The following is a 27,673-nucleotide window of genomic DNA, read 5'->3' on the forward strand; positions in this document are numbered from 1 at the left end:
AGAAAATATAGAGAACAACAGCATCACTTCATTCTCAGCATCTTAATACATGCCAGCTCCAAGCACTAACTCAGGCATTTCACAGCCCACAAAGCCCAGAGAAGGCAGCTATTGTATCAACTATGAGAAGTAGATTTTGGTGTCCCCAAAGTAACTTTAACCAAAAAGCTGCTTCTCAGATAAATCCCACCAGATAACCCTGGAAGCAAAAAAGGGCCAGTAATAGCAAAAGGCAACAGGTGAGGCACTGGAACAGGCTGCCCTGTGAAGTGAAGGACTCGCCCTACCTGGAGGTGTTCAAGACAAGAGGTAAATGTGGCACTGAGGGACATGGTGTAGTGGGTATGGTGGGGATGGGTTGACCATTGGACTAGATGATCTTAGTGGTCTTTTCCAGTCTTAATGATTCATGAAAATAAGGCTTTGATGTGAGACCAGCCAGGCTCCAAATCAGCCATTGAGAAGAGGGATGGATTCGTGTTGGAAAAATTCTTGGAAGAGACTCAGCTACAAAACGCAAAGCTGAGGGGCCTGCCTGGTTCAGTAGTGCTATAGATGGCTTCCAGTACTTAAAACTCAATGAAATCACAAGTGCAGATCAAGGTGCAACTGAAGAGCAGGTCCAAGCACAGATCTCGCAAGAAAAAAGCTCCAAATAGCACTGATGTTGTGAGCACTGGGTGTTAACAGAGCAATGGTGATTTAACCCATGGGAATCTCTGGTCTCTCTTTACAAGCTTCACATCAGCCTTGGTCTGGGGCTGAAGCTGAGCTGCAGTGCAAGAAACACTATCCAGCTCCTGCAGATAGAAACTGGGACATGCACAGATCCTGTGCCCAAACCTTCCAACAAAGCCACGCCAGAGCTGAGTTTCTTAATAACAAGAGTGCATTTCTCCCTTTGAGTACATGCAATGGCTATCATGCAGAGAACTATGTCTTAGCAGATGTGTACACCTAATATGACTATTCTTACAGCACTCATTCTAATAAGTGCTGTGAATGACATCTCAATTAAAAACGAGCAATTGCACACAACTTCCTGCCCCTATTTCTTAATTTGCTTCTGCATAAGGAAAATAAATATGCAGTGGTGTTACCTGAGCTGACTCACACGTAACCTGAATGCCAAATTTTCAGATGCTACAGCAAGTAGAGCCCAGTCCTGAAGGTCTCTTGCATGCAGCAGTGTTCACACTGGGGGACACAGGGGACACCAGGGATGGGCAGGTGCCATCCTGCCAAACTGGTCCTTAATTCTATGGTAAGAAATGATGAGTGTCAAAATTCCTGCATCATGGTTGGGTGTCCAAATCACTCTGGTGGAGGGAGGAATCAATAGAAAAGAGTTTCTAATTTATGAAACACGTTCCTGCTCCTGACAGATTTTTAAACCTATACTTCTTCAGGTGTTTTGTTTTTTTTTTCCTCTCCTCTCCTCTCCTCTCCTCTCCTCTCCTCTCCTCTCCTCTCCTCTCCTCTCCTCTCCTCTCCTCTCCTCTCCTCTCCTCTCCTCTCCTCTCCTCTCCTCTCCTCTCCTCTCCTCTCCTCTCCTCTCCTCTCCTCTCCTCTCCTCTCCTCTCCTCTCCTCTCCTCTCCTCTCCTCTCCTCTCCTCTCCTCTCCTCTCCTCTCCTCTCCATTTTCCCTTCCCTTCCCTTCCCTTCCCTTCCCTTCCCTTCCCTTCCCTTCCCTTCCCTTCCCTTCCCTTCCCTTCCCTTCCCTTCCCTTCCCTTCCCTTCCCTTCCCTTCCCTTCCCTTCCCTTCCCTTCCCTTCCCTTCCCTTCCCTTCCCTTCCCTTCCCTGAACAAGGACTTGTTTATTCACTGGAAAAAGCTCTCTCTGTTTAAAAAATATATGTGGAAGATCTTCCACCTATCATGGGTTCAGTTGACATTTTATTGGTTTAAATGGTGCGAATTGGCCACACATCTCAGTGAATGGCTGCAATAGCTGGCATTTAAACACTTCGGTTTGCATCGGCCAGGTAGGAGTCGCTTGCTGGCCACAAATCTCCCGTTACAGTGTCCTCTGCCATCCTGCACGCAGGGATTAATAGCAGCTTTCTGCTTTTTAGGCTAGAGCTGATCCAAGAGGGCCCAAGAGAAAGGGAGAGATTCCTAAATAGCGTGACTGACAAGACTGTGAAGAGGGAGTTTATTCACAGCATTATCTAACTCATTCTTTGGCGAAGGAAACTCATCTACTTTTGAGACTTAAACTTCTAAAGAAAACTGCTATGATCTAAAGAGATTGGCCATAAAACTATTTGTATTGAAAACTTAGCCAGCACGCCTTTAGTGAACTTCATTCATTAACATTCTTCCTGGCAAGGTTTCCATATCTCAGCGTTCATTTTATACTTTAATTTGGTTAGTAGGTCTTTGTTTAATCGTCCTATTGAGAGGAGAACAAAGAAGGTTTAGGTGATACAGTGAAGTAATACACTATATTTTATCTCTGGAAAGCCCAGACAAAGTCAGCAGGCTCTGATACCCTCTGATTCGTTGTTTTATTTTTTTTTTCCTCTTCCAGGACATTCGAAATCACAAATCAGTTTTGGAGCATAAAGATCCTCACTGTACTGAGCTGCGGACACCTTCAGAAGAGAAACAACTTGTCAAGCAGAGAAATTATGCTTTGAGCACGACATACAGCCCCGAAGGAAGATTATCTCCAGAAAAGTGCATCTCCATTACTCTGTGGATGGATGTTCTGCATTTATATCTCTGCCCTCCAATAAAATCTGTAGTCAAGATATATATTTTTTTCCATTTCTGGGCTTTTTGCTTCCTGTCTCCATATTAACATCATAGTTTTTTTTTTTTAATTATTTTTTTATTTTATTTTGTTTTCTGGGGGAAAAAAACTCATTAGCAGTGATTTTGCTCAAGGAATATTGCATTTTGCAGCGAGGATGTCGCATTGCTGCTTTCTCCAGCAACCTGCAGGCACAGAATGCTCTAAGGAAGACTTAAAAACTAGTCAGGATAATAAAAAAGAGCTGTTTCCTGATAGATGTAGCTGCTCCCTATCCCTGAATCTGGTGGAGCGTGAGCGGGGAGCTGCTCAGCTGCTGTAAGCCGACACAGCTCCAACTGACTCCCAACTGACTCCAGATAGAAATCTGGCCCTAGAGTAAAGGCAGGATTCAACAAGCTTTTCTCACAGAATGGCTTTTGCACTGTTTTCTGGAGTGTTTCCTACCAATACACATCATGTTCCTTATAACCACCCCATTCCATGCACTGGTAAAGGGGATTGTTGCATCTGCCTTCTCTTTATATAAACACCCATGATAGTGAGTTGTCTTCTTATTGAAACTCCTAATTCTCCACTTCCTAAACCTTTTCAAACAGCTTTGTTCATAAACTTCAACTGGCTGTGAAAGGAGATGCTTTCCAGAGGCAGTGCTCGCATCTTCTTCCACAGAGCCACTCTCCAAGACAGGGAAAGCACGCAGAGCCCCGATGCTCTTCCATGCAGACCAATGAGCAAAGCAACCCCTAGCTACCCTAAGTGCTATCCCCTCACTGAAGGAGGATGCTTAGGCCAAAATCTAAATCACAACTGGACTCAGAGAAACAAAAAAAAATGAACAAACAAACAAAACAGCCCTAATTCTGTCAGAGCTTATTAAAAGCACAGGAAATATAAGCCATGAGATTATGGAAGCAAACGCATATATTTTAGTCTTTTTAAATTTTTTTTCTGAGGAAAGAAGATCCATACCCACCCCGTGCTCAGAGGACAACCATTTTTGGGAGCCAATGGCTCTTTTATGCTCCCAATTCCTGGTCTACACCAGCGTTAAGTGAAAGGGGAGTCAGGCTCTTCACGGCTGCTGACCGAGGTTGCTCCGAAGCGATGACCCGGAGGTGAAAGGCCCCTTCTCCTGTTACTAATCCCGTGAGCCACACAAGCCTCCTGAAAATGATTCTTCGGTTTTATTACCACCGAGGTCATTTATGGAATCATAAAACCCTGGGTAGGAAACCAAGCTGGCAGGCGGCAGCAATGCATGGTCACAGAGATCTCTGTCCCACGGTAGAAATGGTAAAAGTTCTGCCCTTCTTCCACGCACCTTGAATAATTCAGTTGGTTAAATGTGAGAAGTTGTGATTAACTGAGCGGAGGAGGAAACAGATAAACAACTTACCAAAAGCTAGTTCTTTATTATTGCAACCAGAAATGACCAAAGACTGCATATTTTGTAGGTCTGCGTATTACACGTGGAGTAAAACAAGAATCAGGTTTGAAACATTCAACAATTCAAAATAAAAAACAGCAAACCCAGGAACTTTCTTGACTAACACACGGACTGGTAATTACCAGGGACAGAATATAAATGAAGTGGCATTGAACAAAGAAGGTAACAGTGCACTTTTAATAAACCAATTTCATCCACATCTCCACCAATTTGCAATTTAACAGTTCTATCAGCAAAGCCTCATTTCCCTAACTAGATCGGTATGTTTAAAAACATGACTAATTCATTCTCATTAATATCAATTTGGATGCATTTAAAAAATAACCCTTAATATCTGTGCAACAGGTTAAAGGGCTGTATGCTCAAACCTCAGACGTTTCTCACTGTACAGCCTGAAGTATAAATATCCCCAAATGAACCAATGAAGTCTAAATGCTCCCTATGGCATCAGAAACAACAGAATTTATTCTTATATTTTGTTTAGCTCTGAGACCCACTGTTCCACAATATCTAATACTGTTGTTTTTGTTTTTTTTTTCCTCCCTGTGATTTTTGCCCTCATTTAAAATACAGCTCATATTCATTCTGCTGGTCTTTCCAAGGGGATGCACAAAGCAGAGCAATGTGTCTCTCGGTTTTACTGGCAGCTGGCACGTCCTTCACCCCAACACAAGCCTGGCCATTTTGGCAAACTCAATACCACTTGTTAAAGGAAAAAAAAAAAAAAAAAAAGCTGAGCTCCAGCTACAGATTAACACACTGGAGCTACCATTAAAAGTGCAGAGCCCCTGGCCTAAGCCCTCAATTCAGAAGGCATTTAAGCACATGTATAACTAAGTGTGGGAACAGTCTCCTTGAAGGCAATAGGATTACTCACTTCTTAAGAAGTTACCACATGTTTAAGTATCTGAATCAAGGCCTAATTATGGTGCTGGTTGACTTCTCGTGCGCGCACCACTGGGGCAGATCTCGCCAATCCCTTAAAGCCACAAGGACAAGCGTGTGTCACGCAGGCTTTTAATAGCTGCTAGGTTTGTCTTCTGAGGCAAACAAAAATAAAAGTCCTCGTGCCCTAAAAAATAAAAAGGTACTTTATAAATATCAGGTATTTACACGTGTGAAACTCTTTTAATGGGAGGTGGTTTTACGCACCTGTGAAATGTACAAGCAATGAAACGGTACATTGACGAAGACTAAAAAACAAAACCAAAGTATAAAATATATTACAGGTCCACCAAAATAAATTCACACAGAAGAAAAAAATCGACACAATAGAAACTTTCCTTTTTAAAAAATAGAAGATATATCACAAAAGCTTGAACATGTTTATTTTATGTTAGTACTAAAAATCAAGGGAAAAAGCTTCTTATATTCTTGTCACAAAAATATTTACCAGCCACTTTTTATTTCCACGTTATGATTATCTGGCTCAGCAGGAGTAGAGGCTGAACTGCACCCAGACTAAAGAAATCATTCCAGAAAGGTCTTCTAGGTTTACAATTACTGCAATTTACATTTTCGTCTCCTCTCAGCACCTTACCGCAAAGGTTTCAGAGGAATAAAAAACAAATCGAGAAAGAATAGGACAGCTATCTGTATTTACAACATTCATCTTTGTTGCTGCCGAGCCACAGGAGCGGCACCATTAACTACTGAAGTCCTCACACAGCTCTGTGCAAAAAACGGCCCTCCGTAGGTGAAAGACAGCATCAGAATGTACCCAAATCCACCCCCCTGGGCTCGCACAGCCTGAGAAACGCAACAGCCCCCGAACGGACAATCGATCCTTGCCCCCAATTCACTCCAGAGTCAAACCCATAACACCCGATGACGGAGGGTGAGACGCGAGCACACCGCATCCCTCTGTGACGGAGTCAGGGCAGAAGCGCTGAAGCGACCGCACGACTTCAATCCACGGCCAAGTCTTCAGTGTGCTCTGTGCTTCCTTTTCTTGTGTTTTTTATCCTTCTTCTTGTTGGCACACTTGGAGCAGAACCATTGCATCTCTTCTGGGGGTGCAGCCGTAATTCCGACGCAAGGCCTGTGGAGGATAGGAGAACACCACGCCGTCTTAATGTTACTGCTATTTCTTACCAAATGAACTAAACTTTTCAGTGAGAGATGGGATCTGGCCTTCTACACGTCCCCCCAATTCCTCTAGCAATTATCATTATACTGATGACTATTATGATCTAGAAGAAATGCAAAAGAACTTGCTTTGAAACAAAAAAAATGTATTGAAGGGACCCTCCAATAAGAAATCATTTGTTTGCTAAAAGAAATCACATAATATGCTAAACTTACATCTGAAAAAAAAAATAACAAAAAAAAAACAACCCAACCTTATGATTTTATGTAGCTGTTAAAAAAATGCCTAAAAAGTGATTAATTCCCTCGAACCATTTATACGAGCTGACATTGATATTACTGTTCATACAATGCTCCACAACTTGAAATGTCTATCTGTATACACCATGCTCACAATCCTGCACTTCTCACAAAATTACCAGAATCAGCAATATTTCCTGGTCGTTTCGAAAACAACCGTTATCACCAATTCCCATTAATTAAAGTAACGCTCCTTCACAGTTTAAAATCTGCTTCTTCAGATTCCAGAGAAACAGAGATAAAAGTATCTTCCAGATGATTAAATTGGACACAGCAAAGCCATTCAAATACGCCCAGCCTCATGAACAACAACAACAACAAAAAAGATTTTAATAATGTAGCCACAATCTGCAAAGGAACGGCAGAACAGGATGGATGAGAACAACTTACCAGTGATACCAATCATCGCAGTCATCACAACCTATCATTGGACTGCCATCATCTGGCTTGTTACAGCCAGGACAGAACCAGATCTGGTTACCCCATTCATCTCGAATCTGATGCAAAGAAAAGGAAAGTTAGCTGGTTTTAAGGGCTAAGCAGGCAGCAAAATCAATCTTCAATGAAAAAAAAAAAAGAAAAAAAATAAGGCAGTTTGTTGTTTATCCAAGAAAGCTTTTCAATGCTCACTGCCCTTACTTATGAATTCTCTTGTTGTATGTGTTCAGAATTACGGTTTAATTGATTTTTCCTATCCTGCACCGGACAGCAAAAGCATGCATTTTTCTGCATTGTCTGTAAACCAGCAAAGCCAGTTATACCACCCGACCTATGCACAGTCATTCACATATAGCAGACGGGGCTTAGTGACACAATTCCTTCTCTGTCTATACTACCACGACCAGAAGACTTTTACAGTTCTACCCTGTTAATGGCAAGAATGGGCTACAGCAGGCTCTTGTGTGAGATAACAGTCTTATATGCATGTAACATATACAGTGCCATGTGTATATATTGCCTTATTACTTATTAGCCAAAGTCTTCAACTCAACTAGCTGATAAGATCAGGATATAAAAAAAAGTTGTTACTGAGTAACTTTCCATTCCCCTTATGACATTTATGCCATGGTACCATTTACTAAAGGGTAAATGAAACAAGAGAGGCAGATCATTTACAGTACTGGATGGCTGCACGCTGGATTTGTCATATTCAGAATTTTATAAAAAAAAGTTTACATTTATATCCTGCTAAAGCTGTATTTGTATTTTTAAATTTCAAATGCTCTAATACTTTTTTATTTTGTTTTGCATACATGAAAAACGTCATGAAGTTCATTCAAAGGAGTGTAAAATAACAATATGAAGCACAAAATGTCTGTGGCATTACCCTGATTTCATCATTTCTTTATGGAGATTTTGCACATTATAGCCGAGTCTCAAAAATATGAACCATTTTGTTCTCAGCTTTTGTGCATTAGTGCAGTTACACATATCTAAGACAATAACTTTTTGCTATCTGCAGAGCTTACAAACGTGGTATTAGAAAGCAGTAGATAAAAAATCCCCGAATGCTCTTAGGGAAAAAAAAAAAAAAGCCAATACATGGTGGTCTGTACATCTTACACCACTGCCAGAAAAATCAATAGGAATATACCAAAGCTGCAACCAACACATCACTCTTGACTGACTCTTCTTAAAGCCCTGATTTTTTTTTTGTGATCTAAAACTAGAAAATACAAAGCCCAGGAATATTAAGCAGGGAACAATCCCTTTCTAACCCCAATGTGCAGCAGGCAATGCCATATGACAAACTGAATTTTAAAGCTCATTGAACTGATCATTCCTATCTACACATCTGCTCTCCATTTGTGGATGCTGATGCTGGGCAGGTGCCCCACCTTGGTGCCACCACTGTTAGACAATGCTGCCTATGTTGCTCCACCAGAATATGGACTTTTTCACTTTTCCAAACTTAATTTTTCAGGGGGATGTTTTTCTGCAGAATGCCAGCTTCCAGATGATCATGGGTTGGAGAGGGACAGGGTGGTCTACATCCACTGCAACCTATCTGGATTTGCTAAAAAAGAACTTGGGCTGCTGAATGAAGATGTCGAAATATTGCCTAACTTCTTTTTCCTTAATGGGTTGTGGAAGAAGGGACAGTATGTGACTGCTGAATGCTATTTTAGTACAAACCATTTAGAGTTAATGATCAGAACACATTTACTGAGATACTATCCTGCAGGGAAATCCCACATCATATATTTTAACTATAACATCGTCCTTCTGTCCTTCCCTGCGGAAGGGAGTTGTGCACCTCTGTCACACTGGCTCCAATCCTATCTCTAGAAAAGCTTTCCCATGTGACCTTGGGAAAACTGTTTCATCATTTTGAGTCCTGATTTCCCTCCATAGAAGAAGCTATTAAAATTAATTATTCCTTTTTTTCCCCAACCTCTCTTTCAGTTTCTTAACTTAGAAACTTCTCACATCAGGAATCTCTCTGCCTGCAAAGGTACTTGGATCTTAACACACTTAAAGCCCTGGTTTCAACTGTAAAAGAAAAAACAATTAACCCAGAGTCTACTGAATAGAATCCTTCAATTTCTCCCCAAGGCAGTAAGAGCGTTACCAATGAAACACTGGCCTTAGGAGAAGTAACAGGTTTTCCTTCCTTAAACACCCATCACCTCTCAATTATTTGCCTCCAATGCTTACTAGGGAAAATTGGATGTAGTACAGTATTTTGAAAATGTTTCTCTCCTAGAGAGAAATGCAAAACTTCTGGACACTACTGTAATAAATAAGGATGGCATCACACTTATGCTGTGATAAAGGAGGTGAGGATGCATATCTTCATCCCAAAGATATGCACAGCCTATGTGAGGTAGTCGAATACTGTAACCAACTCTGGAGTGAAATATAGCAGCTGTTTAAATAGAGACCAGTAACATGATACAGCAGTTTAAGTCAAGCAGGGAAGAGCACCTTCTCCATTGGAAACAGCAGGGTAGATTTACACTAGGAATCATTATAAAAACAGGAAGGAGGAAAAAAAAAAAAAAAAAAAAAAGGAAAAAATCATGCAGACTTTGCAAGCGAAGTACAGAAAGCTCTGTAATAAAAGCAAGTTTCAGGAGTTTCAAATGGTGAGAGTTTTAAACTGGTACCCGCTATAGATAAGCAAGGTGTCACCAACCAAGCTGGAACTCAGCCAGGGCAGGGAGGATTACAACACTGCTGCTATTGTTGGCGGTATCTGCTGCTCTTCGGTGATTAGAAATGGTAGGACTACCACCTTACACTGCATCTAGAGTAAAAATTTTCCATAGCAGAACAGTCCCAGCACTACCCAGAGGTGTGTCTGTGCTTGTTTAGAGAATGTAGCCCCTTCATCCTGTTGGAAGGGAGACTCGGATGGGGCCCTAGGCAGTCTGACCTAGTGGGTGGTAACTTCATCCATGGTAGGGGGGTTGGAACGGAATGGGCTTTAAGGCCCCTTCCAACCTAAGCCATTCTATGTGGAGTAATTAAGAAGCTTTAATGGTGCCAAAGAGAAATCAAGTTCAGAGCAAATTCTACAAATTCAGATGCACAAACGTGCAGTTTCTGTATGCTGGAGAAAGCAGGATAGAGAACAGTGCACTCTGCACACTACAAATGAGGGCTAAGTCAGATTCTTCTGCCTGACAGCAAAATCTATGGTGAGTTTGACATTTGAGGTTTCAATTTAGGGCTATGAAAGTATCTATAAAAAACCGTCATCTCCAAAAATATATGCTCCAGGTGAAAATTCCAAGTGGATACAACTGGGCTTGTTGGAATTAATTTAAATGTTGAGCTGGGAAGACAGAAAAAAATTAGCCCAATAGTGTTTTAACTATTAACCCTTCCAAGCAAGTGTGCGGAAGCAAGGGCCAGAGCAGAGAGTAACATCACAAGTCTAATGCCATCAGTTTGAAGTGATGAGTCACCATGAAGCTCAGCAGTTCAGGAGATGAATGTCACTGGGACAACACATCACAGCACGTGCCACCTACCACGTAAGTACTGACGGTCTCAGTCACCACGCTCCTAACAGGTGCTTTGGAGCCTCCAGCTGCAGAGACGGCTGGGGATGCTGGTGGAAGTAGGGCAGGTGAGACTGTAGGCTGTGGAGGAGCAGGAGCTGGAGCTGGAGGAGGGGTGACGTGCACAGGAGCTGGTACAGGCGATGGTACAGGGGGAGGTGTCTTGGGCCGGCTCACAGGAGTAGCAGGTTTGGCCTCTGGGGCTGGCACCACTTTGCTGATGACTCTGTAGGACCAAAAATGGGGATCGTTAAGAGTTGATGGGAAGAAGGCAATGGTTGATCGCTGGGTAGATATAAAGAAAATATAGTACAGCTAATTCACATCACCTTTAAGTCAGCAAAGAGGCTGTTTCAACCAAACACAAGGACCGCTCTTATTGCCACATCCATCCACAGAACCTGACTACAGGACAGGATGAAGTACAGAGCTATTACAAAGTGAATGCCAGGACAGCCTGAACCACTCTGTAGCCTGCTGTCATATAAATATTCTCTGTGGCTTTACTAAACCTTGTTTCGTTAAGTTTTATTACATTAGCTCAATTTGTGGGAAATATTAGAAAGGAAAGTTAATCAGCCGTGAACAGCACTGATTTTAATCTTCAAACTGCGAGACGATATCATCCTCTTAAGATTCTACATTAGGGGTTCTGCAAATATTTGCTGGTTTGGTATTTCTTTCCTCAAATGTTTACGTAATCAGCAGCAGATCTAGTCAGGACAAATAAATGACGCACACTATACACTCTGCAGTTAAAATATTGCTACTTACTCGAGTAGCTGAAGTAGACAGGATGTAGCTCTAGTAAATACAAAGTATAGAATAATCTTGCTCAGGAAGGGGGATACAGGACCCAATATTTACTAACGAATGTTAGTATATAGTGTTATTGATGTGCATACATTTTAACAGACAAGGCTCTTACTATAAGACTCTAGACAAGAAATGCAGCGAGAAGCAAAAGGACATTTTAGAAACCAAAACAGAAAAACCCCAAACAAAACACTGGATAGGACTATTTGTTTTTACCACATTTTGGTAAATCATTTAACTTATTTACATTTGAATGGTAACTGTGGGAGTACAATTAATTTGTGTAGGGACTAGAGGAAGAAGGAAAATTAAAGAAAGAAAGGTTACACATTCCAGAGAGGAGGACATCTAAGAAAGAAAAGAAAAAAAAAAAAAAAGAAAGAGGAAAACCATGATGAAAATCAAGTTGGAACTGCTCCTGAAAACCAGGGGAGAAAAACCAACTTCCATCATCAGTGGGAATTTTACAGGCAATTTCAGAAGTAGTGCCTCTCTCTTAGGATATTCAAAAGGCAGTATTGATAGGATCAGAGACATTCAAGTCAATAATCAGAGTCATCAAGTGAGAAAAAGGTTGGAACTACTCAATATTTAAAGCTTGGCTGAGATAATATGTTTTCTCCCCAGATATGCTACTTCACTACTAAATCAGAATGATGGAAGGTTTTAGGAAAGAGAAAACAGAGCAATGGGTTTGGGATTCTTGATTAGTCTGACAACTCCGCCAACACACCAACATTCTGAGACCTCTTGTAAGTGACTGTTAGAAGAAAAACAAAATTAAGCAAGTTTAGAAACTTTGGCTCACTGGGGCTCCTTACAGGTGGGCACTTCGGCTCTGATGCATAAAATCACTGAATAAATGAAGTTGGAAGGCATCCACACATATATCACTGAATACAACTTCTGACTCCGCACAGGACCATCCAAAATTCAAACCCTGTGTCTGAGAGCATTGTCCAAACGCTCCTTGAACTCTGGCAGATTGGTGCTGCGACCGCTGCCCAGGGCAGCCTGTTCCATCCCCACCTCCCTCTGGTGCAGAACCTTTCTCTAACCGCCCTCTGAGCTGCCAAGGCACACTGCTGACTCACACCCCAGTTCTTTGGTGCCTTCTGTTGTTCACTGCTCCCAAAGCTGAGCATCTAAGACCTTGAGGGTGGGCAATGCTCCCATGGCTTGCAAAGTCCATTTGTGACTTGCGAACCACCTCTTAAAAAAAAATAAATCTTGGCATTAATAAAGGAGGGGAGAGATGACGAGCAAAATATTTGGCCTAGTCGAAGCCATTTGTATAGATTCAAACATTATTATTCCTTCTTCTGCCCCCATTTCTACCCTGCTCCAAGTAAACAAAGTCCTGCTATGAGTTCTTTGGGGAGTCAACCCTTCCCTAGTCTGGACTAGGAAATATATTAGCTAAAAGAATTTTAAACACAACTTTACACACAATGTAAACAGTTTAAGAGAAGAATTAGCTAATACAATTTGAATAAGAGTGACCATGCCCAACTTAAGTATTAAATCAAATTATAGAGTTTCCCGGTCAGATAAAGCCAGGTTCTCCTCCTGAGCAGGGTCTTCGAAAGCCACTCTGATAATGGCTGCAGAAACTGTAGGGAACATCACAAATGAAATCTTCAAAAACTACAAATATTCATTAGAGGGTGACACATACTCATTGATTGTCTGGCTTGCTTGAAGCGTGCAATTAAGACATGTTCAGTATATAGGGCAGCTTGTTTATCTTGATTTTTAGAACTCAGTTATCAAAACGGGAGATCGGCATTTTGGAGCACGCTTGGCCCTACCACTCCCTTGGGCTAATAAAGTTCTGAGACTTAAGACTCCAGAGTGGAGAAATGAATGGCTTTGTGCTACACCATTAGAGGTGATGGGGTAATCGCAGAGAGGGTGGTTGGGCCTGTCCTCCTTCCTGAAAAAGGGGCTTGCACACACAGCAACAGAGAGGTGGGAAGAAATCAAAGGGAAATAGCAGTCCCACGACTAATAATTAATGTTACTTCAGACTCGGAGAGAAACCTGATATCAAAACAGTATGTAAATGATGGCAAGATTTATGAGATCTATTTTACAGACAAGAGCAGTGAGGCACAGAGCACGCTGCAGGTAGGCGGCACTCACTACAGAAAAGCTTCAGTGCTACTGCTACTGAGGTCCATGCTGGGATTTAAACTGCACATCTGGACATCACCATACCTATATTGTTACATTCCTTCCCAAACGTGCTTTTCCAAATCATTACATTCCTTCCAAATGTGCTTCCAAAATCAAAGCTTTTGCGTTACAAGTCTGTAAGTACAATATTAAGTAAGATGAAAATATCCCTCCTCATCGTTCAAGGTCCAAAAGCTCTAAAATCAAGGCTGGATTCATAATTTTTCATGGTAATCAAACACAAATGAACACCAATCACCATCTACACACTTGGAGTCCCAAGACCAGAATTACTCTTCTCCGCATGCTGCTTGCCTGGCAATGTATCACACATGCATATTCTGCACTGAAAGATAAAAATCAAAGCTGTTTTTGAATCAAAATAGTTCCCCTAGAATGAAGAGGTGTGAGAAAACCCTTGGCATAGATGTGGTAACAAGAGCCTTCATAAATCATAACTAAAGGCTACCACTCCCTTAAAAAAAAGGAAAAAAAAAGAATTAATGTAAATACTGTGTGTCTGGTTGTGTCCAACCCAAATTCTCATTGGATTTCTCCTTAAATGCTAACAGGACTGTATTTCTTACAGAACCTCAGTGTATTTATAATTGAACACATGTGTTGATAACAAGTTTAAAGTAAACCTCTTAAAAACGGCAGAGTTAATGAAATCCCATTTTTGTCATTACTCCAGGGCAATCACTCTGTTCACATAAGACAGATCCAAACCCAAATGGTACGAAAACTGTATTGGCTCACGAGATCTCTACTGCGATCTTTAGTGTCATGATCTTTAGTCAGCTTATAATCGCTTCTAACTGGCATGAGCTGTAACATGCTACATCTGGAGCAAAATGAGGCTCCAAGGTGTGAAATAGTTTCCTATCTTTGGAAGTAATTTATTTGATTTCATTTTGACCCTTATGGCTGAAAGCCCCATTGACTCCTTCACATAAACAGAGGGAAAAGACATGTGCATCGAAAGGAAATGGCTTTTCAAAAATAGGATATGAGCCACAGAGTTGAATGATTGCTATGGGTGATTGGCTCCAAAAAAATATGCCATATCAGTACTGAGAACAGTATGGACCAGAATCGCATGGGCTCTGCCTAGAAGAGGAACAACGTTTCTAAAGCTCTAATTGTCTTCTTGTCTAAAACCAGGACCCATTTTAAAGCAAGGAGCAGGAGCTCAAGGTCATCTGTATGCAGCAAAACATCACCAACAACTATACCAATGTAATTATAACTAGCACAACTGCCACTCACATTATTACGGGTGCTATTTTTATCTATTAGTGTTGATATGCCCTTATTGATACAAGTTCTTCAATGCTAGAAAGTGAGGTGACGTAACTACTTTGATTACTGGGAAATCTCACACTTGTAACTGAGATAGCTCCACTAGGAAAAAAATGAAATACTCTAAGAACTATGGGTAAAAGTGTCAAAAACACCTAGGGGAATTAGGAACATTTCCATATGGTTTAGATTCCTCACAGATTAGAGATTATTTTGAAAATTTTATTCCAACCCTGGAGGAGAATTGGTGTAATTTAAGCTCTGTAATGTAAGCTAATTCCCATATTACTTTTAGAAAGGGAAATTTAGTTTTTATCTCTCTTATGCCCTGCTGAATATTTTATTCTGTGCAAACAAGTCGTATTGGCAAATAGAAGCTCCACAAGTATGTGCTATGACCAGCTCGCGTGCTTGCAGAGTGCCAAAATGCATCAAACCTCCAGCCAAGCCTCTAGCAATTTTGCAAGTGAAAAGACTTCAATATGTAACCTTGAAATACTAATAAAAACGTATTTTCATGTGATTAATTGCTTGCAATGTTACATTCTTCTCTATCAAAGAGAACACGTATTTCAAAATGCCATCCATTTCTGTGGATGTCGTCTGGCCTAATGTAGGTGGCAGAGGGTCTGTGCATGTGTACAGAGCTTTGATGGTGCCCGTGGAGCTCAACAGCTCATTCTTCATTTCAACACTGTGGCAAAACCCTGCAAACACCCCTTCCTGGACAAATGAATCTAGCAATTTCAAAGGCAGTGTGTCACCTAATCCCATTCACAAGTTTACTGAACCTCATCTTAAAACCAGTTAATCTTTTTGTCCCCACTATTACCCTATTTCAGGATCTCCCTGCTCTGGTGGCACAGAAACCTCTTCTAATTTCCAGCTTCCATTCATAGCCAATTAATTCCCATTTGTTTTTGTGCCAACGTTATTCTTTACTTAAATAGCTTTCTCCCTCCAAAATGTTTATTTGCCTGATGTACTTGTAGCCAGCAATCATATCCCCTCTTCACATGCTAGACAAAACACACAAAGTTGTTCTCCTCTTCTATCATAACATAGCAGCCCCATGCTCACCCTGACAGTGCTCCCCTTTACATTTGCTCTCTACAATTCACTGTTCCTGAACACAAGCAGCGTTCAAGACCTGAATATAACATTTTAGATGAAATATCAGCAAGCTCTTGTGTGATGGCTGACACACTTCCACTATCTCAGCTAAAATTACCACTTGCAATGCATCTTATGGTCACGCTTGCATCACGTTGGTAACTGCCACTGTACAGTCAACTAATGAGCCCTCACCCACTTAATTCACCTACTATAATGATATACCTACTGACCAGCTCTTTCCTTCTGGCTGAAATTTCTTTTGGTACTCTTCAGATACAAAGCCTAAACTGCAGTTCTTCTTTTATTGAATTAAAAATGATTTTTTCCCTTCCCAGTTCTTTCTGGACAACCATCAGGTCCTCAGTTGCACTGATGATGTGGTCCTTCAACCTCACTGACAAAAAATGACATCAGTGTTCTGTCTCCTACTGTGACTAGTTTTTTAAATGAAATTATTAAATCATATCAGTGCCAAAACACATCCTTGAGCATGTTCACTAGTAACCTCTTCTCTGGTTACATGAGCTCTCCTTCAGCTCTCAGTTGCTAGCTTTCTTGAAGCTAATTCTTTTCTACTGTACAGTTCCTCTACTAATCCTCATCTCTGTCAGCTTCACCATGAGAGTATCTACCTAAAATCTACCTAAAATCCAAGGAGCTTGGATTTGCCATCTTTCATTCATAGAAGACAGCATCCCTTCTCCTGAAGATAGGACAGCTGTCAATTTTATTCCAGCCACACACATATGAAAGTCCCAACTCTTCTCCTCTGCAGTGCAGACTTGTCTTTGGAGGGGATGTGACTTGATCAAGCACTCAGCAACTACTTCCTCATGTACTGCACGACTGGGAGGTGGAGGCAGTCACTCTAGGCCCTGAGATGCATGGCAAAAAAGTCAGCCTTTGCCAGTGCCAAAGGGACCATACTAAGCTAAGTTGGCTTAGCACAGTTTACTTTCATTTTGTGCTTTATTCCATTTATTTCCAAGATTTTAAATAGCTCTTCCTTCAAAACTTGTAATTAATTGTATTGCTTCAACAGGTGTCTAGAACACTTTCCCTTTCTTCTCTTCTTCAGCATTTCTATTTGCTCTTTTACATTATTTATTAAATAATGTAAAATTGGTACTCTTCAGATTTAACCAACAATAAGTTTTAAAGTAAAACTAAATGTATTCAAGAATTGTTTGTCCCCTAGTCTGTAAATTCACAAGCCAGCTATTTTCTGACTTGGAAGATTATTCCCCTTTTTTGACAGTATGCAAACATCCCTATATTTCACTTCTTGATCTATTAAAGTTAACTTTCACCATTGTCAATCTACTGCCACTATTCATGTTGCCCTAATTCTCAGTACAGGGGAGAATGAACATAGGATTGAAGATGCTGGAACAGGCTCCCCAGGGCAATGGGCACGGCCCCAAGCTGCCGGCGTTCAAGGAGTGTTTGGACAACACTCTCAGACACAGGGTTTGAATCATGGGTGGTCCTGCGTGGAGCCAGGAGTTGGACTTGATGAACTTTGTGGGTCCCTTCCAACTTGGAATATTCTGTGACTCTGTTCTTGGCACATACTTGCATTATCCTTCACCTCCTCCCTGTCTTCACTCCCATGGTTTTCCCTTCTTTTCCTATTTGCTCAGTATCCCTTGCAACATTTAATTCAGCTTGACTTACGGCAAGCCTGAATTCACCCCCACATTCTCTTGCTTTGAAGATGTAACTTCTTTGCTAACAGTCCTTTTCTCCTAGAGGTTAAGATGCTTATACCCAAAACACATTTTGAAGGAGTTACTGATAAATGTATTCATTTCCTGCAAGCCTTCCCTTTCCATAGGCAGACATTACCACTTCTGAATCCATTAGGTCTTCAGTCCAGCTGACTTTATCTCTTTTGGTTTATGGACATTTGCACTCTTGAAATTGAATTACAGGTTTTCTACTGTTTATTTTTCCATTACTTTAAGTGAAACAGTTCTGTCCTTGGCCTCCATCCTCCATATCTGTTACACCAGGCTATCTCTCCCCAAAACCACAAATACCTTTCTGCAAATGACTCCCACATCTCCCTCCTATTCTTCTCACCATCCCAATTTACAGCTCCAGGTGGTTCATCATCAGTCTGACAAAACAAAATGGAGCTGGTAGCGTGGTGTCTTGGTATCTCTCATCTTCTTCTCTCTCTTATCATAACAAGCTGCTCAGATCTTTGACAGAAAACCACCAAGCATCGTCCCCTTGTGCTGAGTTCTCAACAGCAAAACCAGAAACTGGTAAAACATGCTCATTCCACAGAGCTCTTTGCAAACTTTCTCTGACGTTTTCACTGCAGACTGCCCTTTCTTGTCATTTATTCTGGGAAATGTTACGGAATGTATGATCTGGAGACAGCTTATAAATTACTTGTACATCCACCCTCTTCAACCAGGGTAGAATACAAAATTTCATTAACTACTAGGAAACTGTGCCATCAATGGGTGCAGAATCCTCTACAATGGTAATTTCTAACTTGTTACCTTGCAGGCTCTGTACAGCTACAACTCAGCTGCTCAGAGAACAGCTCTACTAAATTCAAGTAAGAGCATCTTCTTCTCTTGCATCTATGGAAGGTAGTTTCTCCGTGGACCTCCTGTCCATGTCCAGCTCTCAGGAACTAAAATACATATTCTTTAGCCTATATAGTCCACTCAGTTTTGCATGAAAACTTCAGTATAAAAAAAGCAACTCTAATAGAGACAATAACAAAACAGCATTTGGCTCCTGCAGTCACCTTCTATCCAGGCAAAGCCTATTCTTTAAACAAATGCCTTTCCACTCATTCACATGTATTTGATCAATCTCTGTTGTGCTTAATAAGGCCACGTCCATTTACACAAGCAATTGGCTTATGTGTCTAAACTTGCCTGAAACATCCTTTTCTTTAATTGAGGTGTACAGTATACAATTTTTTATTCTTGAGCAATAAGGAGAAAAAGCAAAGATACTCTGAGTAAGTTGTTTTGCTTCCTAATGACTCAAGCCTTTTTAAAGATTCACTTCTGGAGTCACCACCTGACATGGCCAGCAGCAAAATGAAATAATTTATTTGTCGCAGCCTACCACCTACCATAAGCTGAATGAATAATTAGTCAAGGGTGGCTTCTGTAATTAGAAAAAAAAAAAAAGAAAAAGAAAAAGCTAAAGACTAAACCCGATGTTGGAAATAACTCAGACTCAGAGAAGAAAAAAAAATTTCCAGATCAACTTCAGAAATATAAACTGATTATTTGTTTCTTTTGGTAAAATAGTCTTCACTTTTTTTTTATTTGAAAGTTGCAATCTTGCAGCAAGGGAGGGGCTGAGGAACCTCCACTGCAGTGAACAGGACTTTTGGATGGATAAAAGACCACACATGGGGGTTTCACTGCAGGATCAGGGCCAATATGTTACACTCAAACAGAACGATCAGAAAAGGGATATGAATCATACGTAGAAGAATATCTCCATTAAAATGCATATCCATCCAGAATTTAAAAAGGCATTGAAAAATCAGTCCTCCAGCTCTTATAACTTAACAATTATAGAACAGAAAAATGCGTGTCTGTATACACACACACAAACGCACACGTACAAAGATTTATGAGAGCTGCAAAGATCACTGGAATTCCTAAAGAACATCTCTCGGAGAGGAGCGCGATCATTTGTCATCGCTTTGACTGCTCACTTAGGTGGTCTATTGATCATATCAAAATGATTTAATCATTACACACTCTATTCCACCTTACAGCAAAAGCTGGATTGGCACGCAGAGCGTTAGTTCTGTTAACACAGTTAACTCAGTCTTTCACGGCTTAGTGCTAAATTGTAAAATAATTGGAATACCCATTAGTACTGCAATAAACAAGAGACTTTCATTGCCTGGACTCCATTGTTAAGTTTTCCCAAACAGTGGTTTGCCCTTCTACATTTTCCTCCCTGAAGTATCACTTCTTCCCTCCTATTTAATTCTGCAGCAAGTTCTCCTTCAGAGCTTTCTGTTGAATAAGCAGCGTCTTGCAGGGTAACCAACACCGCCCACAGCTGTGTCCCACAATAGCCCCATGCTGCTTGCATTACATCTTTTGGAGGATTTGGTCACGGTGCCTTAATTGCTACAAACACTGCTCTTATTCATAAAAACGTGCAGAAGGAGGGGCTTCCAGCAGGATTTCTTTACCTGTTTCCCCACCACAAAACAGTGAAATAAATGGAATGGGTCATGAGCTACTTGGATGGTAATGCAAACCTACGGCTTGACAAGTCAATAAAAAGCCAATCCTCTCCTCTCTAGCCACACATAGGGAGCCAAAGCTAGAGGCAAACAATTTGGATATGTCTACAAAGGGAGTTTAATGAACCCCATTATTCCGCTATTGTGGGCAAACACTATATAGACAGTAATCTAAATTATCAACATCTGAATGGCTTTCTGCTAAACAGCACCTGAAGTTCAGAAGTATTTTCCATAAGGTCTTTTTTATCCAAAAGAGAATGATCTTATTAAAAATGGAAGCTCATGAATATCCACCAAGCATGATACTGTCAAAATCAGATGCGCTCTTAAAAACTACATGTGGCAGAATTCTGGTTTAATTGAAGCTAAGAGCAAAGTCATATCTTAGATATCTAGCTTTTTTCACACCTCCCACAGTGTTTTGAGTACTCCCCAAAAAATGCATATGCATGTTTCTGCAGCAACTACAGATCCCCACTGAACTCTGGGGAATACCAACACAGTCCTTGTCTAATTTCTTGTCTTCAACCAGCTCAAAAAAAGGTGTATCCACCTGGAACTGCTAATATCTCTTTGCTCCTCCTTTGGTCCTTTTTTAAAGTCTGATTTTGTATGTGTATGTGTGAGACGTTCCCCCCAAAATTTAATCTCTAGAGAACTTGCAGCCCAATTACAATCCTGTGCATGACAGGGATGTTGGAACCAGATGACTGTTAAGGTCCCTTCGAACCCAAGCCATTCTATGATTCAATTCTTCTGTAAATTAAACTTGCTGCAGACAGGGGAACCACATTTCAGGCAAGTGTTTTAGGATAATGTTATCCTATAACAAAGTTGGTGGCACTCTGCTGCAGGTGAGCTGGTAAAGTTTTACACAATTTCAAAAGGAATGAATAAAGAACTGTTTTACTGGAATTTTACTGCCCAACCACGTCTGTATTTAAAATAATCAGTTCTTGAGCAAGTAGTAATGATGACCCAAGCCACCAATGTATGAAAAATAAGCACCTCCAGCAGTCCAGCTGTGTTTCCAGTAGGGTTATAGCATCAGCATCATGCCATTTTCTCAGGCTGTATTTCCCTACAGGTTCCTACTTTGTCAGACATGTATCATTTTGCCAACTTATAAAAACATGCATTATTTTTGCACCTTATTGTGATGGAAGTCGTCAGATGGATCAATCACAGAGACTCAGTGCAACAAAACACAAAATGACAGGACAGGCTTCCCTCCTAGTTCCCAAAAAATACTTCTGGGTCACCAATATCATACAGAGAGATCATATTCCACACTCACAAAAACATTTGGTCTATATTGCCACTTGGCTTTCAGATGTTCTACAAAGGATGTCAGCTGGTTACGTTACTGGCACTGCTGTCATGGGAATATCATGCCACTGAGTGAGCCTCCAAAAGAGCCTAAGTTAGGCCTTGGACTGATAATGTCCTAGCAAGTGATAAAAGCCTTTAGTGGAGTCAATTAAATGTATGGATAAAAAGCTTCTCTCTCTTAATCTTAAAAATCTTAATCTTAAAAATTTAATCTTTAATCTTAAAAAGCTTCTCTCTCTTAATCCCTTTAAGATTTTATTTTCAAGTCCACAAGTTATTTAATACACATTTTTATAGACACACATATCTGAGTCTGTGCAATTTTTTTTGAGAAGGCTACATATATGCTGACAGTAAAAATATGCAAGACAAGGGGCAATTTATTAAGAGCAGCAGGCCAGATTTGCAAGTTAAACACTGTTAAAATACCTGTTTTTTCCCTATTCATGTCTGCTTTCCAGGTTCTCTGCTGATTGCAGAGCTATGATACAATGCAGTAATAATCTGGAGGAAAAGCCTGATGTTTTAGTATGAAGTTCAGAACTTGATTTCACAAACACACATATATATACACTGCCCTCTCTCTATATAAGTGCATACATATGTATTTGCATTCATATGTACGTAAATACATAAAGGCACAGAAGCACAGAAACAACGACTAATGAATGGCACTCTGCTTTGTGGTCTGATGTTGTCAAAAGTCATGTGTTTTTACTTAAAAATCATATTTAAATGTAGAATTTATCTGAAGTATCAGAAATTACAGCACATATTTTTGCTGAAGTTTATATCAACTGTAGCATTAACCAGTAACTGGAATGTCAGTACCCCATCAATAGACATGCTTTTTAAAAACTTATGTGTATGAAACCTATGTGTGTGAAAGTTTTTAGAAGTTATGCATATGAAATGATTTATGCTTAGGAAAAATAACTAGACAAAAAGAAACCATGATGCAACTGAATAAAAGAATTCTGCTCATCGTTTGCAGATGATTTTAAATTGAAACATGCTTTGTGCTTTTTAATTTCTTTTCTTAAAAAAAGATAGCATCTCCAGTTCCTTCCTATACTAACTCAGTTAGCAATCTTCTACCCTGATAACACTGGAGTGGAAAAAAACAGTGAAAAAACCTTCCAACATATCATTCAAATCATATCTAAAAAGGTGGTCATAAATATTTTAGAACCCAAGCAAACTAATAAGAGTTAGGCCCATTAAGGATAAGATCTTTTACAACAAATTAAATAAAACAATTTATTGGAGCCTGGACTTGAGATAAACTAGATTTACTAGCTGACCCTTTATTCATTTAAAGAACAAAATTAGCTCTAATTGCATTAGAATGGAATCCAGTAAATTTCTTCTAATGTGGCATCCATGCAAGTATTGCTGTAATTGTTTACAACTAAGATGGAAATGCTTTGATTATAATCTACTTTCTTCTTGTTTTACTGCACAGTTAAAACACTCTCCAAAAAAACACTTATCTGTAACATTTTTTCCTATATTCGTCCTTCTAAAGGAACAGCTACATTTTCATGTCTATTAAGCTGACATTACTAATAGCTATCTCTTTTGAACTGATGTGTGTTGGAAGAATATTTGCATGCTGGACAAGCTTGAGTGGCCAGAATATACTTGTATTCATAGAAAAAATAATGAAGGAGACTCCTCTGCCACAATCAGCATTGCTTTGTACACTGGTCCAAGCAGAGGAGCTCAGAAGCAACATAACTGGAAATTGCTCCACTGCAACATCATTTTCCTCAGCACTGCAGTATTTAAACTTGTGCTGCATCATTAGAAATCTGAATTTCCATTTTAAGTGCCATTCAATCTGACCTCTTTTCTTCAGATACTGGATATTAGCAAGAATGTCTTCATGCAATGGATGGTCAGGCATTGGATCAGGCTGCCCAAGGCAGTGGTGCAGTACCCATTCCTGGAGGTAGTTAAGCAGATGGAGCACTAAGGGGCACAGTGTATTGGTAGCATTAAGTGATGCTTAGATTTGATGACCTTCATGGTCTTTTCCAATCTAAATGATTCTACCATTCAATGATATATACTTTTTGGATTCACCAAGATCTCTAAGTACAATCTTTTGCATGAAGTTTCCCCAAGAGAGACCAACTTCCAACTGAAAAGGTATTTAAGTAGCTCCCAAACCCTCCCAACAGCTTTTTCTTCTAACAGAGGGAACTGAAAGAATTCATTTGCCTATCTAGTTTTTATACATCATTTTCTATCAATCCTAAAAAACGTAGACAACTTTCTATGGCCATTCACAGTAATTTAAAATAATCTCATGCTAGTAAAAACTCCAGAGACATCTCAATTGACACACAACTACCTGATATTCATCATCAACACAGATGAAATGTAAGTTTAACTTTCCCCTGGTATAACGCATCACAAGAGCATCGCTCTTGTTTCTGTCCCTTACCAGCTATGTAAAAGGTTTATGAATCTACTGTGGTCGGCCAACTAGTAACTTTAAATCCAGGTGGCAGAGATTTCTGGAATTAATTCAGCAGCCCAAACCATGTATGCAAAGCTTTGTCTCAGAGTTTCACATAAACGATCACTTCTAATAATGAGCACCACATATGAAATCATACTCTGAGTCCAGGCTAAATATTAATTGTTTTATGAAAGCAAAATGATTATCTACAGTAGGAGAGCTCCCATGAAAGCTCATTAGACACTGGATCAACGTGCAACACAAAACAATTGCCAGACCCTGAGCCAAGTGGTACAAACTGTGTTTTCTTCTGCTTCATCAAATTTCTTCCTGGAATTGGCCTGGGAAAACTATGACAAATCCTAAAAGCTCCAACAAAGCTCCAATAGTTCTTGTTTACCATTGTTTAGAAGATACAGGTGGGTGATAAGGCCATCACACTCAGGTAATGTTAAGGGGGCCCATACAGTAGGCATAGAGGGGAGATACTTAAGGTAGGAAAGGGAAACACGTAAACAAATAGAGATGGAATACTAAAGACTGAAGACACATTTGGTTATGTAGCCTAAAGCAGTAGCAAGGACAAATGTCAAGTGGAGGAGATGGAGCTTCCCTCTGAGCCAATAAAGATGCATAAGGAAGCAGAAACAGAAATGGGTTTTCCAAAAAAGCCAAAAACCTAGATGTCAGTATCTCTGACCCACCGCAGGCTGACACGGCTGAAAATGATGTACCCATAGTATTTGCAGCAAGCAGAAGAAGTATCAGATCTCTTTTCAAAACGTGTGTGGGTGTGAGAATGATGGAGGAGAGATAAGAGTGGGTGCAAAATCAACTTTTTGGTGCTAAAATATGGCTTCAGAGCCATAATTCAGAAGTTCTGCCTTGAAAATATGATTTTTTTCCTGATATAAACACTTCCACAACCCTTGAATAAAAAAGTTTGAAAGTATCTATAGCTCCTCGAGAAGGAAAATGGATTTAGAGGATTTTAAATGCAGGACAGATAACTTCTGAAAAGCAGACTTTCACACAGTCTGAGCACAGAAATTTTAGATCATACTCAGATATTGTGAAAGGGAAAAAACAGGAATGGTTAATGTGCATAGGGAGAACAGGAAAAAGTCCTGATATTTGGGGTGGTTTCTCACAGAAACAGTCCCATAGCAATTTCACACCAGAATAGCTCACAAATTATCTACTGGGCAGGATAGGGGAATAGGATAGCAGAGAGAAACAGAATAATCATCAAAGATGCCACTCAAATTGTAACACAGGAAAGTTAGTGATCAGAAGGTTTAGTTCTTGAATGGCTTTAAAAGAGAAGCAACTTGATTAGCAATATTTAATGGGATGAATGAAAATAAAAAATCTGGTGCTCATGTTTGCCATCAGACATAAAAGTGCACTCTGCACAATTAAAAAAATCGCTGAAGAACCCAATAAAAGGAAAACACAAGGCAGGAGCAGCCTATAAAGCCCAGTGATGCTTCATTTCCTCAGCCTCTACAGCATAAGCAGGCGGCTGTACAATCTGAGCACAGGGATCAACCTACTTATGGTCATCAAGTTCTAGGTAACTATTATTTGTATGACAAAACCCAATAATTAAGGAGCTAATGAACAAACATTTAAAGTGTGTTAGGTACATTCAGAAACAATCAACAATTATAATAAAATAGATGTGTATGAAGGCATTTCAATTGTTGTGTTTTAAAGCACAAAACAACTGTTAGTTAAAATGCATTATGAAACTGAGCTGCAGGTTACACTAGGGATACCTAGCTATTATGGAAGCTTGGCTGAATGTCACTGGAGGCAGCATGTGAGTCTTGATGGAGTCTTCTAATTGTTACTGGGAAACACAGTAGGATGAATGGAAGATGATAGCTTCCACTTGCAGAACAGAACAAAAAGGGAAAAATGTCTAAAAGGTTTCTATTGGTAAGTGTTCTGCTTGAGTTTTCATCAGAATGGTCAAAAGACATCACAGAATGATAGAATGGCTCACTCTGAAGGGCATCATGTAGCTCCAACTCCTCTGCCATGGGCAGGTCTGCCAACCACTAGATCAGAATCACAGAATCACAGAATCACAGAATCGTAGGGGTTGGAAGGGACCTCCAGAGATCATCGAGTCCAACCCCCCTGCCAAAGCAGGTTCCCTACAGCAGGTCACACAGGTAGGCAATCAGGCTGCCCAGGATCCCATTCAACCTGTTCATGGCTGTATGAATGTCATTTACCACTAACATTAAAGCGTTTCCAACTGAAAGTAAGAGCTGCTACACACCAGAGATGAAGAACTGTGTAAGGCATATTGTAGATGGCTTATTTTGTACTTACATCTTGTCTTGGCCTGCACCCACTCTTAGTGTCAGCCGAGGAATAACTGGTGATGGAGCCGGAACAACTGGTTCCACCTTTATCTGTGCAATGGAATAAAATCACCAATCAAAGACTGTAAAGAGATTCCCAAAGAATATTAATTACATGAAAGCACTGATAGAATTAACCAGAGTATACCAGCTCAATGAGACACTTATGACTGACTGATTGCTGTTCTCATCTTCGTGCTGCAGTGTGGATGGTTACACCGCGTTGGGAGCAACACGGAAATATGAATTCTAGACTAAAAAGTTATATTGAAATTTCACTGTGTTTGCAACAGCTCACACACTTTGTTAAGATTTAATATTTATTTAGAGAGACAAAAAAAATCAGTTAACAATGACATGAAATGCTTTGACCTTAGTGCTCAAACTTGACAGGTGTATGCACGTTTTTTTTCCTGAGGTACACATTCAAGCAGTTACTACTCAGATTCACCACATAAATTATATTCTTCAAACAAAATTAGACAAAGAGGAAGCAAATGAACCTCTAGCATCAGCTCTGAATGCTTCACAAAGTGTTATAGATATAACAGAATCACTGATTTTTAATGGAATTCAGCTAGGTTTCTAATGGCTATTTTTCAGATGGAAATCAGATGGTCTGATTTCCTGCCTTGGTAGATTCAAAACACTTGAAGACGTCCTTAAATGCTTGGAATTAATATCTTGGAATTACTGACTTCCATTGAGCTAAATGAAGCCATTGCTTTGCAACACCTGTACAGCATCCTCTCAGATTTTACGTGTGAAACTAATGATTTTCTATATATGAGTTGCTCAACTTATACTAAGATACATGAAAAGAAGTGTATATACATTATACATAAAGAGAGAAGGAGACTGATCTTATTTTGAGCACATGCATCATCGTATTTCATAAAATAAGAATGTAGTGGAATCTGGTCCAAGAATTTGAGAGACAAAAATAGTATGTGTACACTAAAAGGAAACCTGAGTAATTCTCATTGGGAAGAATCTGCTTTAAAATGCTTTCCTAACGAAAGGAAAGACACCATTGATTCTAAGCACAGAAAGCAGTGCAGGAGACGGGAGGACAGAGTGGAAGGACTCAGTTGGGACTTGGAGTTACCCTAAGAGCACTCCATGGATGTGTATTAGCCTGCTTCACAGGCTACTCTACTCTCCACTCTTTTGTTTATACAGCACAATTTTTTGTGACATCATTCCCCTGCAGTGCTGCAAGT

The 27,673-nt window shown here is 40.1% G+C and overlaps 1 protein-coding gene across 1 annotated transcript in view; it reads right to left on the reverse strand.

Moving 5' to 3' along the window:
* Positions 1-4,153: 4,153 nt before the first annotated feature.
* The window catches only part of TAF3 (TATA-box binding protein associated factor 3), a 113,505-nt gene continuing 89,985 nt past the window's right edge, over positions 4,154-27,673 (reverse strand). Inside the window, exons 4-7 of the mRNA XM_052680969.1 lie at positions 26,419-26,501; positions 10,577-10,832; positions 6,987-7,093; positions 4,154-6,249 (exon numbers count right to left, since the gene is read on the reverse strand). Coding sequence (XP_052536929.1) covers positions 6,135-6,249; positions 6,987-7,093; positions 10,577-10,832; positions 26,419-26,501 — 561 coding nt within the window. The 3' untranslated portion in view covers positions 4,154-6,134. The remainder of the gene's footprint in view (positions 6,250-6,986; positions 7,094-10,576; positions 10,833-26,418; positions 26,502-27,673) is intronic.

Source organism: Tympanuchus pallidicinctus, unplaced genomic scaffold (assembly GCF_026119805.1).
Source record: "Tympanuchus pallidicinctus isolate F22 unplaced genomic scaffold, pur_lepc_1.0 scaffold19, whole genome shotgun sequence".
Lineage (NCBI taxonomy): Eukaryota > Metazoa > Chordata > Aves > Galliformes > Phasianidae > Tympanuchus > Tympanuchus pallidicinctus.